The 19,613-nt window shown below is 43.8% G+C and overlaps 1 protein-coding gene across 5 annotated transcripts in view; it reads left to right on the forward strand.

Moving 5' to 3' along the window:
• The window catches only part of LOC105026502 (multiple epidermal growth factor-like domains protein 11), a 118,213-nt gene that overhangs the window by 31,873 nt on the left and 66,727 nt on the right, over positions 1–19,613 (forward strand). For all 5 annotated transcript variants that reach the window (XM_029123898.2, XM_029123899.2, XM_029123900.2 and 2 more), the window contains exons 3-5: positions 1,238–1,339; positions 4,635–4,735; positions 18,360–18,452. In XM_029123898.2, coding sequence (XP_028979731.2) covers positions 1,238–1,339; positions 4,635–4,735; positions 18,360–18,452 — 296 coding nt within the window. The remainder of the gene's footprint in view (positions 1–1,237; positions 1,340–4,634; positions 4,736–18,359; positions 18,453–19,613) is intronic.

Below are 19,613 nucleotides of genomic sequence, written 5' to 3' on the forward strand. Positions count from 1 at the left end.
CAGGCTATATTGCATATAGCCTGTCCTCAGTATCCGGGTAGATGCAACACCGACATCTCTGGGCTGCGTAGGAGAGCGTTAGAGTCCTTGGTGTTAGTGCGCATGTGAGTGTCTGTGTGTGTGTGTGTGTGTGCGCGTGTGTGTGTGTGTGTGTGTGTTTCGTCAGACCTCTGGAGACCGTCTCCTAATGTTCTCCACTACAAATCAGTGTTGAGGGTTAGAGGTAAGGACCAGCCATCAGGAGAAGCCCACTGGTTCCCTCCAAGAGATGAGGTGTAAATTACCCAACGCAGGCCTTATTATCACCACTCCATCCAGAGTGTTTCTGATCCGTCCTGCTCTCTGGCTGGTTGGCAACGGGTTGCATTCCAAATGGCATCCAATTTCCTTTGATAACTGCACTACTTTTGACCTGGGCAAATTGGTCAAAAGTGTGGAATGGGGTGCCATTGGGAACTCAAACAAGGAATCAATGATTTGGGGTGGCAGATGGCCTAGTGATTAGACTGTCAGTCCGTTAAATGAAACACAGCGTGTTCAAAACCCTGACCCAACAAGGTTACAGATCTGTCCTTGAGCAAGGCCCCTCACCCTGATTGTTCCTGCATGGATAAGAGGGCCTGCTGAATGGCTGAAACAAAATATATTAGGTGGTTCATTTCTTTTTTGCTGCCTCTGTAATCAATCCCGTCTGATTTTTTAAATGCGGCGACCATGGGGTTAAAGTGCAGACTGGCTGCTTTAATTCTCCTAACCTCAATGTCCCCCATTACTCCATGTTATCAATACACAGGCAGCTGAACACCTGAGAGGAGAGGACTCTAGAAGGATAAAGTCATATCCTTCTGATGTGAATAATAACCAACCATTTAGCACTGTCGTTTATCATTTAAGAAGGAGGAGGGGCTGTTGCCTAAATGTTATCCGAGTGCATGGGCAGAGTGTCTGTCAGCTAGAGTCACAATCAACCAGACAGCTCTCTTATCTTCTCAAGAAGGCTTGATAAGTGTTCACTGGTGTGAATACATGGGGTAAGTGTGAGGTTAAAAAGTGGCCGAAAGAATATCTCGGCTCCTCAAGAGGTTTGGAAAGCTGGCTGAGATCAAGTGAAGGTGAATACGGTCATAACATGGGCAGTACATTTATGGCCCTCTGAGTGTGACCGGGGACAGTGTGTCTCGCCTGTCAGTCCTCTAAACCTCTCACCTGGTTCTCTCACCTGGTTCTCCTCCCACAGCTACGCGGTGACAGTGCAGGAGTCCTACGCCCACCCCTTCGACCAGGTCTACTATACCAGATGCACAGACATCCTCAACTGGTTCAAATGCACCAGGCACAGGTATATATGTATACTGTATGAGAAAGGCTGTGTTGTCTCCCCTTGCCTGATGATTCTTCTGATGTAGTGCCCTTTGCTATATATATATATATATATATATATTTCAGTAAGAGACTCCTCCCTTTTGTTTTGTTATGAAAACAAGTGTTTAGGGATTGGATCATCTAACCAAACACACTGTCAATGACAAATACCACATTTTCCGGCTCTGGGCCAGCCCATCCGTTTCTGTTAGTACTCAGATGGAACCCATCTGGTACCAATAAGGAGGAAGCTATTGATTTCTGAAAACAGTCAAAAGGGTTAGATCGTTTTTGAAATCTAGAAATTGTCTTTGAAGTGTTTAATCCAGACTTCTTGCTGTGAAGAAACAGGTGTCTGAGGGTGAAGCGTGGATTTTAGCCTGAGCAAAGAGTTTAGGCATCCAGGCCATATTTCTCCTAACAGTGTATTTAGGTAAAGTAGTGGAAAGACAGGTACAAACACAGCGGTATGTGGAGATTAATATGCACGTACACAGCCATAGATCATACATGGATATGAGTACAGACAACCGTAGATCATACATGGATATGAGTACAGACAAACGTAGATCATACATGGATATGAGTACAGATAACCGTAGATCATACATGGATATGAGTACAGACAACCGTAGATCATACATGGATATGAGTACAGACAAATGTAGATCATACATGGATATGAGTACAGATAACCGTAGATCATACATGGATATGAGTACAGACAACCGTAGATCATACATGGATATGAGTACAGACAACCGTAGATCATACATGGATATGAGTACAGACAACCGTAGATCATACATGGATATGAGTACAGACAACCGTAGATCATACATGGATATGAGTACAGACAACCATAGATCATACATGGATATGAGTACAGACAACCGTAGATCATACATGGATATGAGTACAGACAACCGTAGATCATACATGGTTATGAGTACAGACAACCGTAGATCATACATGGATATGAGTACAGACAACCGTAGATCATACATGGATATGAGTATAGACAACCGTAGATCATACATGGATATGAGTATAGACAACCATAGATCATACATGGATATGAGTACAGACAACCGTAGATCATACATGGATATGAGTACAGACAACCGTAGATCATACATGGATATGAGTACAGACAACCATAGATCATACATGGATATGAGTATAGACAACCGTAGATCATACATGGATATGAGTATAGACAACCGTAGATCATACATGGATATGAGTACAGACAACCATAGATCATACATGGATATGAGTACAGACAACCATAGATCATACATGGATATGAGTATAGACAACCGTAGATCATACATGGATATGAGTATAGACAACCGTAGATCATACATGGATATGAGTACAGACAACCATAGATCATACATGGATATGAGTACAGACAACCATAGATCATACATGGATATGAGTATAGACAACCGTAGATCATACATGGATATGAGTACAGACAACCATAGATCATACATGGATATGAGTACAGACAACCATAGATCATACATGGATATGAGTACAGACAACCATAGATCATACATGGATATGAGTATAGACAACCGTAGATCATACATGGATATGAGTACAGACAACCATAGATCATACATGGATATGAGTATAGACAACCGTAGATCATACATGGATATGAGTACAGACAACCATAGATCATACATGGATATGAGTACAGACAACCATAGATCATACATGGATATGAGTATAGACAACCGTAGATCATACATGGATATGAGTACAGACAACCATAGATCATACATGGATATGAGTATAGACAACAGTAGATCATACATTTAATTTGGTTAATTAGTCCCACCACAGTTTATATAAAACACCTCTCCTTAGTTTCTTATTTCTTGGCTACACAGCACGAGCAGGTGTGTCAGACATCTTTGCAGCCAGGTCAGGTGGCACTGTGCCAGGCATCCTTTTGAAGAGGCCATTTGACTTTGAAGACACATACACACACACAGACTTTTGAGTGCAAACGGTGGTTCTTGAGCTATAATGACCAGATTAAGATTTACTATTGAAACTTCAGCGAGAGAGAATGACAGACAGTGTGTTTAAGAGAAAGACAAGGTGAAATAGAGAGAGAGAGATGGGACCCATTGAGTCATTCTCTCTAGTGCGGTTCTGAGGGAACAGAGATCACAGAGACTTTGACTGAATAGAAAAACTATCTGCTCTTTCTTCTTGTCTTGATTTGAAGGCCAGCACTTACAAACTCAAGGGAGATTGTATTCGTCATGTTTCGCTAACAACAGTTACAGACCAACGGTGAAATGATAACATATAGGTGTTATTTCCAGGGCCTTCCTCTGACAGACCGGGAGGTCCTGGATGACAGGGCCCACCCCCCACACCCCACAGCCCCGGACGCGGTCATGCAGCCGGGCCACTGCTCCATGTTTGCGTGTAGGGCTCGTCTATAACCCGGGCTGAGACCGGCAGGTGCTCTTATGGCGCCGGGTTGAGTGTTTTCAGTGCTACTGCTTTAGGTCGGCGCTGCCATCATCAGGTTTACACATTACCTTGTCAGTGTCCCAGACTGAGCAGCCTCAGGCCAGGTTGGGTGGTGGTTTAACCACCGCTTCGGGAAGTCGTCACGGACAACCCCACTCACCGCCTTCACCACACGGTATGATCAAGACGGTGTGGGAACTGTATGGCAATCCGTCCGTATCACCCGCCAGTACCGTAAGTCTGCTGCAGAGGCACCAGGAAAGGGTCATCATGAATAATAGCTCCAGTCAGTCGTGGAAATGGTGGAGTTCTGAAAACATGTTGGCTCGCCGTCTCAAAAATAAGATTGAGGCCAAGTTATATGGGCAGAGGATTGGAGGTCTTGGCATAGGTACAGCCGAATAACTCTAGCTAACGTGAACTACTCGCCGAGGCAAATTTTGATTGCTTTTTTAATCGATACAAATCTTATAGTCAAAAAATACAGCAGTTTTCTACTGCATTAATTTCAGTGATACTCTAGTGTGTTGAATACTGCAATACTCTAGTGTGTTAACTACTGCAATACTTGAATGTGTCGAATACTGCAGTACTCTACTGTATTGAGCACTACAATACTCTAGTGCTGTATGGATCGACAGCTGTATGGATTCTTACCCATTCGTAGCTAATAACTTGAAGGGGCTCGATCCCTCCCTTTCTTTCTCTGCCTCCCTTGCTCCGTGTCTCTTTCCATCCCTTTATTTGTCTCTGTCTCTTTGTTTCAGGATCAGTTACAAGACGGCGTACCGTCGCGGTGTGAGGACCATGTACAGAAGGCGCTCTCAGTGTTGTCCAGGCTTCTATGAGAGTGGAGACCTGTGTGTCCGTAAGTGTCGCCCTTGGTATCTCCCATCCACATCTGTAGAGTTGCAAACCAGGGTTGTTGGGGTGACATTTATGAAATTTGGCAACAGCCATGCTTCCCTTCCTTTGCAATACCCAACTGTTTGTTCTGTCACCAATGCTTATTTATGTATGCAAATAGGGTCTTGAAAGAGACTTTACGACAACTCTTTTCTCTTAGATATTCATACACTCTGCCAGGACTCGCACACGATCAACCAAGTCCAATCATCTGGAAACCCAAATCCTTTTATGTTTTTATTAATATATTCTCTTTTTCTATCAGTCAAGTGTACTCCATGCTTAATTCCATCATCTGCAAGCATCGGTCTCAGCACTCCAATATGTTTAGGCTTATTCCCCTTGGTGCCCGCGACGACAATGGGGACCTAACTTCAGATCCACTGGGACGCCATTCTGGATCTAACCTCAGAACAGCCACTATACCTTCATCACTACAGGGACCCTGTTTCCTTGAGCTCAGTGTAGACATAGAGAGTGTTAGAGACACTCAACACCTAAAGCCTAGAGCCTGTGGGGACACCCTGGTTCTTTGACTAACACTCCGTCTGAAGACTTCTTTGAAAGATTAATCCTTGTAACCAGGTATTGAAGTGAGTTAATCTCAAATGCCCTGGGCCTAAGGCGAGAAGGAGCTGTGCAGGTGGGAGCTGAGAAGGATTAGAAACAGAAGCGTAAAGGCCATTGATTGTTGCTTTCTTTCTGTCACACTGCTTTTACAGATCATTAGGAAAAGAACAATATATTGAATCGACGACAAGCAAAATTAAATGTATCATTCGGCTAATTGTAAATGGACCTATTCCGCATTCAGGCTGTGCGTCAGAGGTGGTGTGTGTGATTCAGCGTTTTCGTACCGACTTAAACACTGCACAGTGATGTTTACGTGGCCATTTTGAAGTCTCCTATAGAAAACAATGAGAAGATTATATAGTGCGTATTATCAACCTTCCACCCAAATGGGTTGAGTTCCCAGGCATATCATCATCCTTCCACCCAAACAGGTTCAGTCCCCAGGCATATCATCATCCTTCCACCCAAACAGGTTCAGTCCCCAGGCATATCATCATCCTTCCACCTGAACGGGTTCAGTCCCCAGGCATATCATCATCCTTCCACCCGAATGGGTTGAGTCCCCAGGCATATCATCATCCTTCCACCCGAACAGATTGAGTCCCCAGGCATATCGTCATCCTTCCACCCGAAATGTTGAGTCCCCAGGCATATCGTCATCCTTCCACCCAAACAGGTTCAGTCCCCAGGCATATCATCATCCTTCCACCTGAACGGGTTCAGTCCCCAGGCATATCATCATCCTTCCACCCGAACAGGTTCAGTCCCCAGGCATATCATCATCCTTCCACCCGAATGGGTTGAGTCCTCAGGCATATCATCATCCTTCCACCCAAACAGGTTCAGTCCCCAGGCATATCATCATCCTTCCACCTGAACGGGTTCAGTCCCCAGGCATATCATCATCCTTCCACCCAAACAGGTTCAGTCCCTAGGCATATCATCATCCTTCCACCTGAACGGGTTCAGTCCCCAGGCATATCATCATCCTTCCACCTGAATGGGTTGAGTCCCCAGGCATATCATCATCCTTCTACCCGAACGGGTTCAGTCCCCAGGCATATCATCATCCTTCTACCCGAACGGGTTCAATCCCCAGGCATATCATCATCCTTCCACCCGAAATGTTGAGTCCCCAGGCATATCGTCATCCTTCCACCCGAACAGGTTGAGTCCCCAGGCATATCGTCATCCTTCCACCCGAATGGGTTGAGTCCCCAGGCATATCATCATCCTTCCACCCGAATGGGTTGAGTCCCCAGGCATATCATCATCCTTCCACCTGAATGGGTTGAGTCCCCAGGTGTAACACTAGTCCCAGAATGAACTACGTTGCACTACTTTTGTCTCGTGCTTTGTACTCAACATAATGCACAACAAAACAGAATCAAAAGCATAAAGGATATTTGTTGTGTCCCAGAAATGTTTTTCCAAAAAATTGTCAGAGAGCCGGGTCAAGGCCAAGGGAAGACCTTTACTGACGGTGACCCTGGAGCAATTAGGGTTACATGCCTTGCTCAAGGGCACAAAGAAGGAATTTTAGAATGGAGATAGCCCGGGGTCCGTTATTAGCGGAGGGGATTAAGATAGCCTGGGGTCCGTTATTAGTGGAGGGGATTAAGATAGCCTGGGGTCCGTTATTAGCGGAGGGGATTAAGATAGCCTGGGGTCCATATTGTCTAAACTGCTCAATTAAAGACGTGGTCCTCCTGGAGTGCAGCTTTATTGTGTGTGTGTGTGTGTGTGTGTGTGTTTGTAGGGGATGTGTGTGTGTTTGTGTAGGTGGTGGTGGGAGAAGGGTGTGTGTGTGTGTGTGTGTGTGTGTAGGGGATGGGTGTGTGTGTGTTTTTAGGTGATGGATGTGTGTGTGTGTGTAAGTGATGGATGTGTGTGTGTGTAGGTGATGGGTGTGTGTGTGTGTGTGTTTGTAGGCTGTGGTGGGAGAAGGGTGTGTGTGTGTGTGTGTATGTGATGGATGTGTGTGTGTGTGTAGGTGATGGATGTGTGTGTCTGTAGGTGATGTGTGTGTGTGTGTGTTTGTAGGCTGTGGTGGGAGAAGGGTGTGTGTGTGTGTAGGTGATGGGTGTGTGTGTGTGTGTGTTTGTAGGCTGTGGTGGGAGAAGGGTGTGTGTGTGTGTGTGTAGGTGATGGATGTGTGTGTGTGTAGGTGATGGGTGTGTGTGTGTGTGTCTGTTTGTAGGTAGTGGTGGGAGAAAGGTGTGTGTGTGTATGTGTGTGTGTTTGTAGGCTGTGGTGGGAGAAGGGTGTGTGTGTGTGTAGGTGATGGATGTGTGTGTGTGTAGGTGATGGGTGTGTGTGTGTGTGTGTGTCTGTTTGTAGGTAGTGGTGGGAGAAGGGTGTGTGTGTGTGTGTGTGTGTGTTTCTGTATGTAGGGTATGGGTGTGTGTGTGTTTGTAGGCGATGGTGGGAGAAAGGTGTGTGTGTGTGTGTGTCTTTATGTATGTGTGTGTGTGTGTGTGTGTGTCTTTATGTATGTGTGTGTGTGTCTTTATGTATGTGTGTGTGTGTGTATGTGTGTGTGTGTGTGTGTGTCTTAGCTGTAATGTTAAGTGCAGTAGGAGACTTGGGGGATAGGAGTGGGGGGAAGGGAGGTGTGGGGGGCTACTAATTTGCTAAGTGGGCTTCTGTTTATAACTCTGACACTCCTCTTGTGTCGCCACCTCTTTCTTTCTCCTCCTCTCTCTTTCTCCTCTCTCTTTCTCCTCCTCTCTTTCTCCTCCTCTCTCTTTCTCCTCCTCTCTCTTTCTCCTTCTCACTCTTTCTCCTTATCTCTCTGTTTCTCTTTCTCCTCCTCTCTCTTTCTCCTTATTTCTCTTTCTCCTTATCTCTCTGTTTCTCTTTCTCCTCCTCTCTCTTTCTCCTTATCTCTCAGTTTCTCTTTCTCCTCCTCTCTCTTTCTCCTTATCTCTCTGTTTCTCTTTCTCCTCCTCTCTCTTTCTCCTTATCTCTGTTTCTCTTTCTCCTTATCTCTGTTTCTCTTTCTCCTCCTCTCTCTTTCTCCTTATCTCTCTCTTTCTCTTATCCTTCTCTCTTTCTCCTTCTCTCTCTTTCTCCTCCTCTCTCTTTCTCCTCCTCTCTCTGTTTCTCTTTCTCTCTCCTTGTTGTAGTTTCACACATTCCTGCTTGTTCCCTTTTGCTATGTTATTTTGTTCAACTTCTGTACATAGTGAAGGTTTTGTCTTAATTTTGGGTCTGTTTCAGTGGAGAGGTGCCATCTTTCTGTAGCTGAGGTTTTTTACAAAATTTATTTTATTTGTTTTACCGTTATTGAACCAATTAGACAATTTAGAACCAGGTCTTATTTTCAACTGCGATCAGGTGAAAGTCATAAAATTCTCCTCCACAGAAATAAAAGATAATGAATGAATACATATACAAGGGAAATGTGTGTGAATGTGTGTCTGTGTGTGAGTGACTCTCTGGTGTACAGTGATACCCTGCTATTTGCTTGGCTCTCTCCCCAAGAAGTTTAACATACACAACATGCAGTTCTGGGAAATCGTGAGCCTATCAGAATAATCAAAATGAATCTCAGAATGCCACTACACGTCATTCTGTTGACGTTGACATTCTGTCAAATTGCTGTTTTCCCATTTCGATGAAGTAATTATTCTGTGAATTGAGAAAACATGCGTGGGTATCCAGTGGGTAGTCAACAGGGGGGATGGTTCGACAGTCAGATGGAAACACAGTTTCTGGTGTGTTAGGGCACCATACAAGCAAATATAGTAATGTGAATAAGTAAGTACCACCTGGAAATGTGTGTTCTTTTGTGTGTTCATCAGAAATACTTTTACAATTTTGTAGTTCAGAAAAGGGAAGTAAATGCCTAATGCCTCATTGCAAGATCAAAGTTCGGTTCTACTTCAGATTTTTGACAGATGGCCTCACATTCTCTTCAACAATTCTCTTGTACAATTGTACCAAAGGCTAGGAAGAATGTGCGGAATTAAAATGAGCTCATCGTGATTTAGTAATTCAGAAGAGCTGTAGCTCTGCGCATACAGTAGGCCAAGAGAAGCAGGGTGTCAGCTTGCTTTGAAGAAGAGTCAGGAACATTTTAGATAGTTGTGGTTTTTGATTCAAGAACTCATTGTATTAGATCAGGTCAGTGTGCTTCCATGAAAGATGTGAGTACATGGATATTGCTTCCCTTCATGTTTTTAAGTTTAGGAGCACACTCAGCAATGTAATGTCTTTCACACGCCAATTAGGCCTTTTACAGTGAATTATGCAAACTAGCAACAGGAGTCTTGCTAGCTTCGTTTTTTGTTGCCAATTAATTACTGGCATCTAGCATTACTTTTTCCCCCATTTAATATGGCCTTGTTATTTCGTCTTGCAACCATAGATAGGTTGTGTAATCTAATTACTTTGTGAGTGTCTTATTTGTATTTGTGTATTCATGCTCTTCCATTTGTGTGAGCATGATTATGCAGTACCGTGGTGTTTCATGAGGGCATGCTTTGATCCTAGTAAAGCCATTAGGGTAGTGATGTTGTTAACATGTTACTGATTATAGACTATGCAATTGAAGACATAAGAAGCTTACCCTGCCAGTCACTACTGTGTTTATTTTCTACCGTTATTTTCAGAACCACTCACACACACACATCTTTGAGTTAAACCAATGTCAGGCTGTAACCTAGCACCCATATACATCCCATATATATCAGTCCAAAATATATATCAGTCCAAAATATATATCAGTCCAACATATATAACAGTCCAACATATATAACAGTCCAACATAAATAACAGTCCAACATATATATAAATCCAACATATACACTCACCTAAAGGATTATTAGGAACACCTGTTCAATTTCTCATTAATGCAATTATCTAATCAACCAATCACATGGCAGTTGCTTCAATGCATTTAGGGGTGTGGTCCTGGTCAAGACAATCTCCTGAACTCCAAACTGAATGTGAAAGAATGGGAAAGAAAGGTGATTTATGCAATTTTGAGCGTGGCATGGTTGTTGGTGCCAGACGGGCCGGTCTGAATATTTCACAATCTGCTCAGTTACTGGGATTTTCACGCACAACCATTTCTAGGGTTTACAAAGAATGGTGTGAAAAGGGAAAAACATCCAGTATGCGGCAGTCCTGTGGGCGAAAATGCCTTGTTGATGCTAGAGGTCAGAGGAGAATGGGCTGACTGATTCAAGCTGATAGAAGAGCAACTTTGACTGAAATAACCACTCGTTACAACTGAGGTATGCAGCAAAGCATTTGTGAAGCCACAACACGCACAACCTTGAGGTGGATGTGCTACAACTGCAGAAGACCCCACCGGGTACCACTCATCTCCACTACAAATAGGAAAAAGAGGCTACAATTTGCAGGAGCTCACCAAAATTGGACAGTTGAAGACTGGAAGAATGTTGCCTGGTCTGATGAGTCTCGATTTTTGTTGAGACATTCAGATGGTAGAGTCAGAATTTGGCGTAAAAAGAATGAGAACATGGATCCATCATGCCTTGTTACCACTGTGCAGGCTGGTGGTGGTGGTGTAATGGTGTGGGGGATGTTTTCTTGGCACACTTTAGGTCCCTTAGTGCCAATTGGGCATGGTTTAAATGCCACGGCCTACCTGAGTATTGTTTCTGACCATGTCCATCCCTTTATGACCACCATGTACCCATCCTCTGATGGCTACTTCCAGCAGGATAATGCACCATGTCAAAAGCTCGAATGATTTCAAATTGGTTTCTTGAACATGACAATGAGTTCACTGTACTGAAATGGCCCCCACAGTCACCAGATCTCAACCCAATAGAGCATCTTTGGGATGTGGTGGAACGGGAGCTTCGTGCCCTGGATGTGCATCCCACAAATCTCCATCAACTGTAAGATGCTATCCTATCAATATGGGCCAACATTTCTAAAGAATGCTTTCAGCACCTTGTTGAATCAATGCCACGTAGAATTAAGGCAGTTCTGAAGGCGAAAGGGGGTCAAACACAGTATTAGTATGGTGTTCCTAATAATCCTTTAGGTGAGTGTATATATCTGTAATGTGCGAGGGTAAAGGAGATTCTATTTTTAACCATTTTATGTGATGGTAAAGGCAGATGTATATAAAAATGTTCCACATAAGAACATTGCACTGCTTTTTATTTTAATTGCATGTGAATTGTTAAATTGGTTTTGCTTTTATCAATGAATGTGGTTGGAATTTACCTCAGATATGTGTCCAGATATGTACTTCATTTCCATGGGGTGTACTTCATTTCCACGGGTTGCACTTCATTTTTCACTTGAATGTATTACATGATAAAAGATAAATGAGAAATCTTTACTGTCTCTGCTAGGCCAAATGGTATCATACTAAGTCTATAGTTATGCCCTTGAGCAAGGCATTTAATCCTAATAGCCCCTTAAAGTCACTCTGGAACAGAACGTCTGTTAAATTAGTAATTTGTAAATGCGAGAATATAACTATTGCATATGTAATTCTGCAATTAGACCCATATAATTTCAGGCAAGAGGGAGCCTTACAGGCTACTTCAATTACTACTTATCCGTGGGCGGGTATCCGTGGTTCAGTGCACACACATGAAACACGCACATGAAACACGCACATGAAACACGCACATGAAACACGCACATGAAACACGCACATGAAACACGCACATGAAACACGCACATGAAACACGCACATGAAACACGCACATGAAACACGCACATGAAACACGCACGCGCACCGTCCTACGCACGATCAAGCGGCTGTCTGTCAGCAGCGCAGTGGTTAAGGGAGATTTGCTTTAGCCGGTGAGCCCTTGACACTCTGCGATGCTGTTCTGTGTTATCCACGGTGTGATGGAAGGGTTCAAGTCCCCGTGCTGTTTCTACCATCCGATATCACAGCTAGGCCCGAGCAACAGACACCCTAATGGGCCCCCATTCAATATTAATGCAGCATGCCGACTGAAACACGCTCCCCCACTAGTTAGACGGGATATTTAATAAAGCAGAGGATCCCTAATCCAAAGTATATATTTTTCTTTTCACTTTTAATGAGTAGGAAAGAGGATACTTTTTTTTTTATTTTTTTTATTTTTTTTTTGTATCCTCAAACTCAACTCTCGACGCTTTGTTGCAGCGTTTTTTAAAACGCTTCAAAGGTTTTTTTCAACTCTTCAAATGGATGCGGATGGAGGTGGCAGGGAGGATAACGGAGGGGGTGGGGACGGGCGGCGTTTGATTGTGGCGACAGGCAGACATCTCTCACCCTCCACTCACTGTTTACATTCCGCGCGGTGTTAGGAGAGGGTCCCTTTTTGATGGCTCTTTTAAGCTCAGCTCTTTGTGTGAGTTTGCGGCGCGCGTGTTTGTCTGTTGAGATCTAATATCATATGTCACATCTGAGGACATGCTGGCAGGTCTCACTATGCAATTCAAGGTATACATTATACTATCTACACAGTGTATTATGTACGTTATATAATCACCGCTGTATTTGTCCGTAGAGTATATTATGTAGTATATGAAACCAATGAGACATGAGGGGACGTAGTATATGACCAGTTTACCACGACTAAGAGCTGTCTTTCGCTTTGATGCGTCGCGGAGGGCCTGAACGTCACGCAACATATTGGCAACATACCCAGTTATAATGCAGTTAATGTGATGTCTTTCTCATGGTTTATTTCTCATAACCCACAGTGTTCAGCCTATCAGCGTTCAGAATTCAAACCACATGCTTTATAATATGTACACAGTCTGTGACAAGTTCCCCTTTACCAACATCTGAATGTATTTTTGGCAGTGCTCTTCTCTTGGAGATAAGTCAGTATAATGCAATTGACCATGAGTAATAACATTTCAACTTATCTGTTACATCTATAAACAAACATAACAATCAGTAACAAATAACACAGCCTTTTATTTGATGTCAACATCATGTCTGCTATTCACTTTGATAATCCATTTTGTTATGATTTAATATGAGTCACTTTTCAATTTTCTCTGTTTCTCTCATTCTTCCTCTCCCTCTGTCTCTCTCTCTGTGATTCTCACTTTTTTAGTTGGGCACCTCTCATCTGAGATTCATCTGAAAGAAACCGATAAAAATAAACTAAAAAAAGAGAGAGAAAAATCTAATCTAATTATCGTTTCATGTGCCACTGTTTTCAAGTTGCCTACTCTGCCTTTTGAAGCCTGTGGAATTGGTTTTTTCGTGTTTTGGATGTAGGAAATAGAAGATACTTTGAGATAATATGTTCAACCTAATTGGATAAACTGTCTTTGTGTCTACTCTGTCCTTCCTGGCGTTATCAACAGTTTGGGTGATAATGTGTCTGCACTTGTGCACGTGTGTATGTGTGTGTCTGTGGGTGTGTATGTGAGTCAGGTGCCATGGCTGATTTAACATCCCTAGTAAATATCACAACACAGCATTCCCTCTCCCCCTGAAACTTTCCTCTCTCATTCTCTCTCTTCCTCTCTCTCTCTTCCTCTCTCACTCTTTCTCTCTCTTTCACTCCCCTGCCTCAATTCATCTTTCTCTGTATCTCTGTCTAATGTTCCCACTCTCCTTCTTTCCCCTCAGATTCATTTTTGTTTTTGCGCTGCTGTCCTGCAACAGCCTCTTTCCCAGCAAGCTCAAAGCACCCTTGTGTCCCAGACAAAAGTTTATGCAGACTGAAGACTAAAGGCTCCTGACACACTTCTCATTCTGCCAACAGCACCAGGGGCAGTCCTTCATCACAGTCTTTTTCAAACTCAAAGCAGTGAATTCTCAACTTAGACTTTAAATTCGGTTGACATCTCTCAGGAGCACTTTGAGACTGGGTGATATGCACTTGAGGCACAAGTAATACCCATCTGTGACAGCACCCGTTGAAAGAGTTCTGACACAAATTTAAACCCCCGGTATTTGGAAAGAGGTTCTCACGGTCCCTGGCGGCTCCGAGGGGCTGCGCTCCTTCTCCGGGAAATGACTGCTGACACCCATAATGGTGGTCTGGGCTGCAGTGGCGCAACCGGCACCGTTTGGTTGGGTTTAACTGTCCACTAGGGAAGTCCATGGGACATCTTGATTCAGACTGGGCCAGGAGAAGTTACGTTATCTACGACCGCAACAACTCTTTTCAACTCCAAGGTGGCCTTCCGTTGCACCACAGCGTCGACCTTGACGTCTCGTGTCGAGGTGTAACTGGAAAAACTGCTGGAGACACAACGTGCCCGGGGGGGGGGGGCTCCTGGGAAGCTGTTTCCTCATCAGAGCACCATCTGTGAGGAATTAACCCCGTACCGAAACGTTATCAAACTCCTCTGAAGATATTTTCGCTGACATATGCCTTTTCTCGGTTCAGCTGAAAGCCGCTTCCCAGACGTCGAACTGCCAGGCACCGTTTCCTGTTGTAAAGCACATACAGACTTGCCCATCTCTGGGGGTTTCAAACGAAAGGACGACCCAGGAGGTTCTCAGAAATGAGACCCACCCTTAGATCAGACTTACCTAACCTGGTGGGGTCAGGGACGTCCTCCTCAACACCAGATCGGCTTTCTGCACACATTCTCTTACCACGAGAAAGTGCCACAAATGGCCCGGTATCAATTTAGGGCACAGAGAGACCATGTGACTTCTGTCAAGGAAGTAATTACAAACTGGGGAAGACTGTTAACCAATTTTTTGTCAATTTATGTCTTTGGGCAATGGGGGGGGGGTAAAGACTGACATCTTGTCTGTGGACATTTCCTGTGTGAGAGAATGTGCTTAGTGTTTGTGGGGTGAGTTTTGTGTAACACAGATTCACTGCAGGGGTTGCATCAGACGGAAATCTCTACATTTGCTAATGTAGGTTGCAACCCTTTTGTGAAGGCAAACAGTATTATTAGTGTTCTGAGAACCTTGTCGTCCTTGACCTTGAGAACCACACCTCCAGTCAAAAGGACACCCTTGTTCCCTTGTAAATTCAACATTACTTTTTAACTCTGCCTCCAGCAATGTAATTAGCATTTGTCCATATTCCTCTGGTACGGACTTATAGAGCTGAAGGATAGCAGCTTCAGCTGTTTCAAAGCCCCATACAAGTTTCCACTAGAACACTTTGCGAAGTAAATCAGATTCAAGGCCAATGTGTTAGGAATCTAGCAAACCCCTCTAACAGAGTAAAATATGAGTCCACCTCCTTTTTACTGAAAGGCAGTACAAACTGGCTGTTCTGACCAACTTGGTTGGTTGTGTACTATGGCCTGCCTAGTTCTCTTAATTGAATGTAATGCTCACTCTTTTCTTCTTGCTATTCCAGTTTATGTTATTCCTTTTCACTTTCCCTTGTGTTCAAACACATAAACAAACAATAATAATTTTATTGTACCTGTGTGGTATCGATCAATCAGTCACATTTGTTTTATAAAGACCTTTTTTCATCAGAAGTTGTCACAGAGGTCTTGCACAGATACCCAGCCTGCAGGAAACAAGAGTTAATGCACAGTGGCTAGGAGAAATTCCTAATAGGGTCATAATTACCTCTCTTAGTTTAATTTGCACTTCTAAAATCGCAACTTTTACATTGGCCTCACTCTCTGAGAGGAGCTCCCCTACTAACAAAACAGCTCAGAATAACTCTCCAATTATTGCTTTTGACTTGACAGATTTAACTAATACTGATTCGATTTGCTTGAGTACATTTATCCAGCATTTTCTAAAATAGAGTCTTTCAGAAATGCTTCCAGTATTTTTTTCTACAAGTCTAGTTTGCATGCATAAAATTAACATGCCTAATCTTATGACCCCTGTGTTGTTGTCTGTGCGAAAAGCTACCAAGTAAATGTTGGGCTTTATAATATGAGCACTGTAAGGTTTTAGAGTAATTTAATAGAGCGACTACCGTACTTATGGGAAACATAATTGCAGATCGCGCTCTCGGGCCCCCCTTTCCAAATGAAGTACCGTGATTGCGGATCTTGAATATATGCTGGACCAGCACAGGTGACTGGCGATTGACGTACCCAGCACAGGTAACTGGCACAGGTGAAACCAGTCCTATTAGCTGATTTAAATAACTGTCTAAGTTAAACAGGGTTTCACAATCCTTCTAGGGCCACATTAATTAATTTTACTCTTTCAGTATTTATTATCATCCACATTGTTATAAGGTGCTTGCAAATATAACTGTTTTGAGAATATGGCTGAATTGATAACCACGACTTGGGGTTAGCATATATATGCAAATTAGCAAAATTAGCAAAATACAATTCAATCCATGTTACGATATACATACAGTGGGGAGAACAAGTATTTGATTTACTGCCGATTTTGCAGGTTTTCCAACTTACAAAGCATGTAGAAGTCTGTAATTTTTATCATAGGTACTCTTAAACTGTGAGTGACGGAATCTAAAACAAAAATCCAGAAAATCACATTGTATGATTTTTAAATAATTAATTTTATTGCATGACATAAGTATTTCATCAGAAAAGCAGAACTTAATCTTTGGTACAGAAACCTTTGTTTGCAATTACAGAGATCATACGTTTCCTGTAGTTCTTGACCAGGTTTGCACACACTGCAGCAGGGATTTTGACCCACTCTTCCATACAGACCTTCTCCAGATCCTTCAGGTTTTGGGGCTGTCGCTGGGCAATAAGGACTTTCAGCTCCCTCCAAAGATTTTCTATTGGGTTCAGGTCTGGAGACTAGCTAGGCCACACCAGGACCTTGAGATGCTTCTTACGGAGCCACACCTTAGTCATCCTGTCCCGGTGCAGAAAAGCGTCCCCAAAAAATTATGTTTCGACCTACATGTTTCACGGTTGGGATGGTGTTCTTGGGGTTGTACTCATCCTTCATCTTCCTCCAAACACAGCGAGTGGAGTTTAGACCAAAAAGCTCTATTTTTGTCTCATCAGACCACATGACCTTCTCCCATTCGTCCTCTGGATCATCCAGATGGTCATTGGCAAAGTTCAGACAGGCCTGGACATGCGCTGGCTTGAGCAGGGTGACCTTGCGTGCGCTGCAGGATTTTAATCCATGACAGTGTAGTGTGTTACTAATGGTTTTCTTTGAGACTGTGGTCCCAGCTCTCTTCAGGTCATTGACAAGGTTCTGCCGTGTAATTCTGGGCTGATCCCTCACCTTCCTCATGATCATTGATTCCCCACGAGGTGAGATCTTGCATGGAGCCCCAGACCGAGGGAGACTGACCGTCATCATGAACTTCTTCCTTTTTCTAATAATTGCACCAACAGTTGTTACCTTCTCGCCAAGCTGCTTGCCTATTGCCCTGTAGCCCATCCCAGCCTTGTGCAGGTCTACAATTTTATCCCTGATGTCCTTACACAGATCTCTGGTCTTGGCCATTGTGGAGAGGTTGGAGTCTGTTCTATTGAGTGTGGGGACAGGTGTCTTGTCTACAGGTAACGAGTTCAAACAGGTGCAGTTAATACAGGTAATGAGTGGGCTTCTTAAAGAAAAACGAACAGGTCCGTTTAAGAAAAACGAACAGGTCCGTTTTTCTACAGCCTTAAGGTTCCTGAAGGCTGTTGTTCTACTGCTTTAAGGTTCCTGAAGGCCTTTGTTCTACAGTTCTATGGTACCTGTTCAATACCTAATCATTGCGTTTCTTAATTGCAGACCTTCAGAAGTAGTACAGAGGTGGTACAAGCTCATAATGTGCTGGATTAAAGTGTTGGATTAAAGTGTTAAAAACTTTACTTTATATATGTGTATTCTGTACATTTTTAGAGTATACATGTTAGGTGTCAGTTTTAATGGTATGGTGTCCCTTTATGAAAATGTGTCCATGTATGCTTTTGTTTTCGTGGTGGGCAGTGTACTGAGCTTCATGGGGAATGTCCCTTTCATCATGAAGACGTGCGTCTAATTTAACTGCGCTGCTTTGTAGGAATGTCCACCTGAACCAACCGGCATGTTAATGGACCTGGAATCGCCTGAGAACAAATTACTCTTGGACACATTCAGTGCCTAATTAACAGTCTGTGTGACTCTGGGTCTCCTCTCCCCCACACAGCTCTCTGTACAGAGGAGTGTGCCCACGGACGCTGTGTGTCCCCCGACACCTGTCAGTGTGAACCGGGATGGGGAGGACTCGACTGCTCCAGTGGTGAGTCGGGAACACAAGCTCCCTCTTATGCACACACACACACACAAACACACACATATGCACACACACCCACACACACACACACACACAAAAACACACATGCGCACACACGCGCGCACATTCTCACAGATTCTCACACACGCTCACACTCTCTCACACACACACACACACACACACACACACGTATACACACAGTCACACAGATTATTATTATTATTTAATCTAGGGTCATATTATTTCCATCCAGTTGTTTTACTGTAAAGTCGCCTTCCGAACAGAAACACATGAAGACAACAGAAACACATGAAGACAGAGTGGTTGTGGGAGGGAGCAACACAACACACCACACCCACAAAGCAATCAAAAAGTAGCATTAAGTTGATAGAAGTCTGTTTGGTGGTGGTTGGTTGGGGGGGGGGGTGGGGGGGCGGGGAGTCCAGAGTTTCCCTGCTCCCTAAGTCAGGTCAGCTCAGGTCCTTCTGCCAAACTGTTGCCTCGCCACTATTTAGCATTTTCCACAGTCAGTCTGGTAGCAGGTTAAATGGACTCACCAGTTGGAATACCCAACCCCCCCGTCTGGGCTCAGGAAGATAATGTGATACGTGGTGGGCATTCGAGCATGGCCATTTTCTTTCAGCAGTTTTGTTGTTCCTTACTCTCAGAACAGACAGACACACACATACAAGCACACACCTACACGCACACACACACAAACACACGCACGCAGCCGAGTCAGACAGATCCTCTAACACTTTGACCTGCGTTATTAAACTCAGGTGGTCTCTGTTGTTTAGCTGTGTTAGTGGTGCTATTATTGCTCAGAGCCAGAGGCAGTAGGCAGGGGAGGTTAGGTACCGTTCATAGACCGAGGCAGTAGGCAGGGGAGGTTAGGTACCTCTCATAGACCGAGGCAGAAGGCAGGGGAGGTTAGGTGCCTCTCATAGACCAAGGCAGTAGGCAGGGGAGGTTAGGTACCGTTCATAGACCGAGGCAGAAGGCAGGGGAAGTGGATTATAACCAGCAATGAAGACACTCTGAACTACAACCCTGTTTCCAAAAACATTGGGACGCTGCATAAATTGCAAATAAAACCAGACCGCAATGAGGTGCAAATCACTTATCCCTATATTTAATTGAAAATAGTACAAAGACCACACATCA

This window comes from Esox lucius, chromosome 2, assembly GCF_011004845.1.
Source record: "Esox lucius isolate fEsoLuc1 chromosome 2, fEsoLuc1.pri, whole genome shotgun sequence".
Taxonomy (NCBI): Eukaryota; Metazoa; Chordata; class Actinopteri; order Esociformes; family Esocidae; genus Esox; species Esox lucius.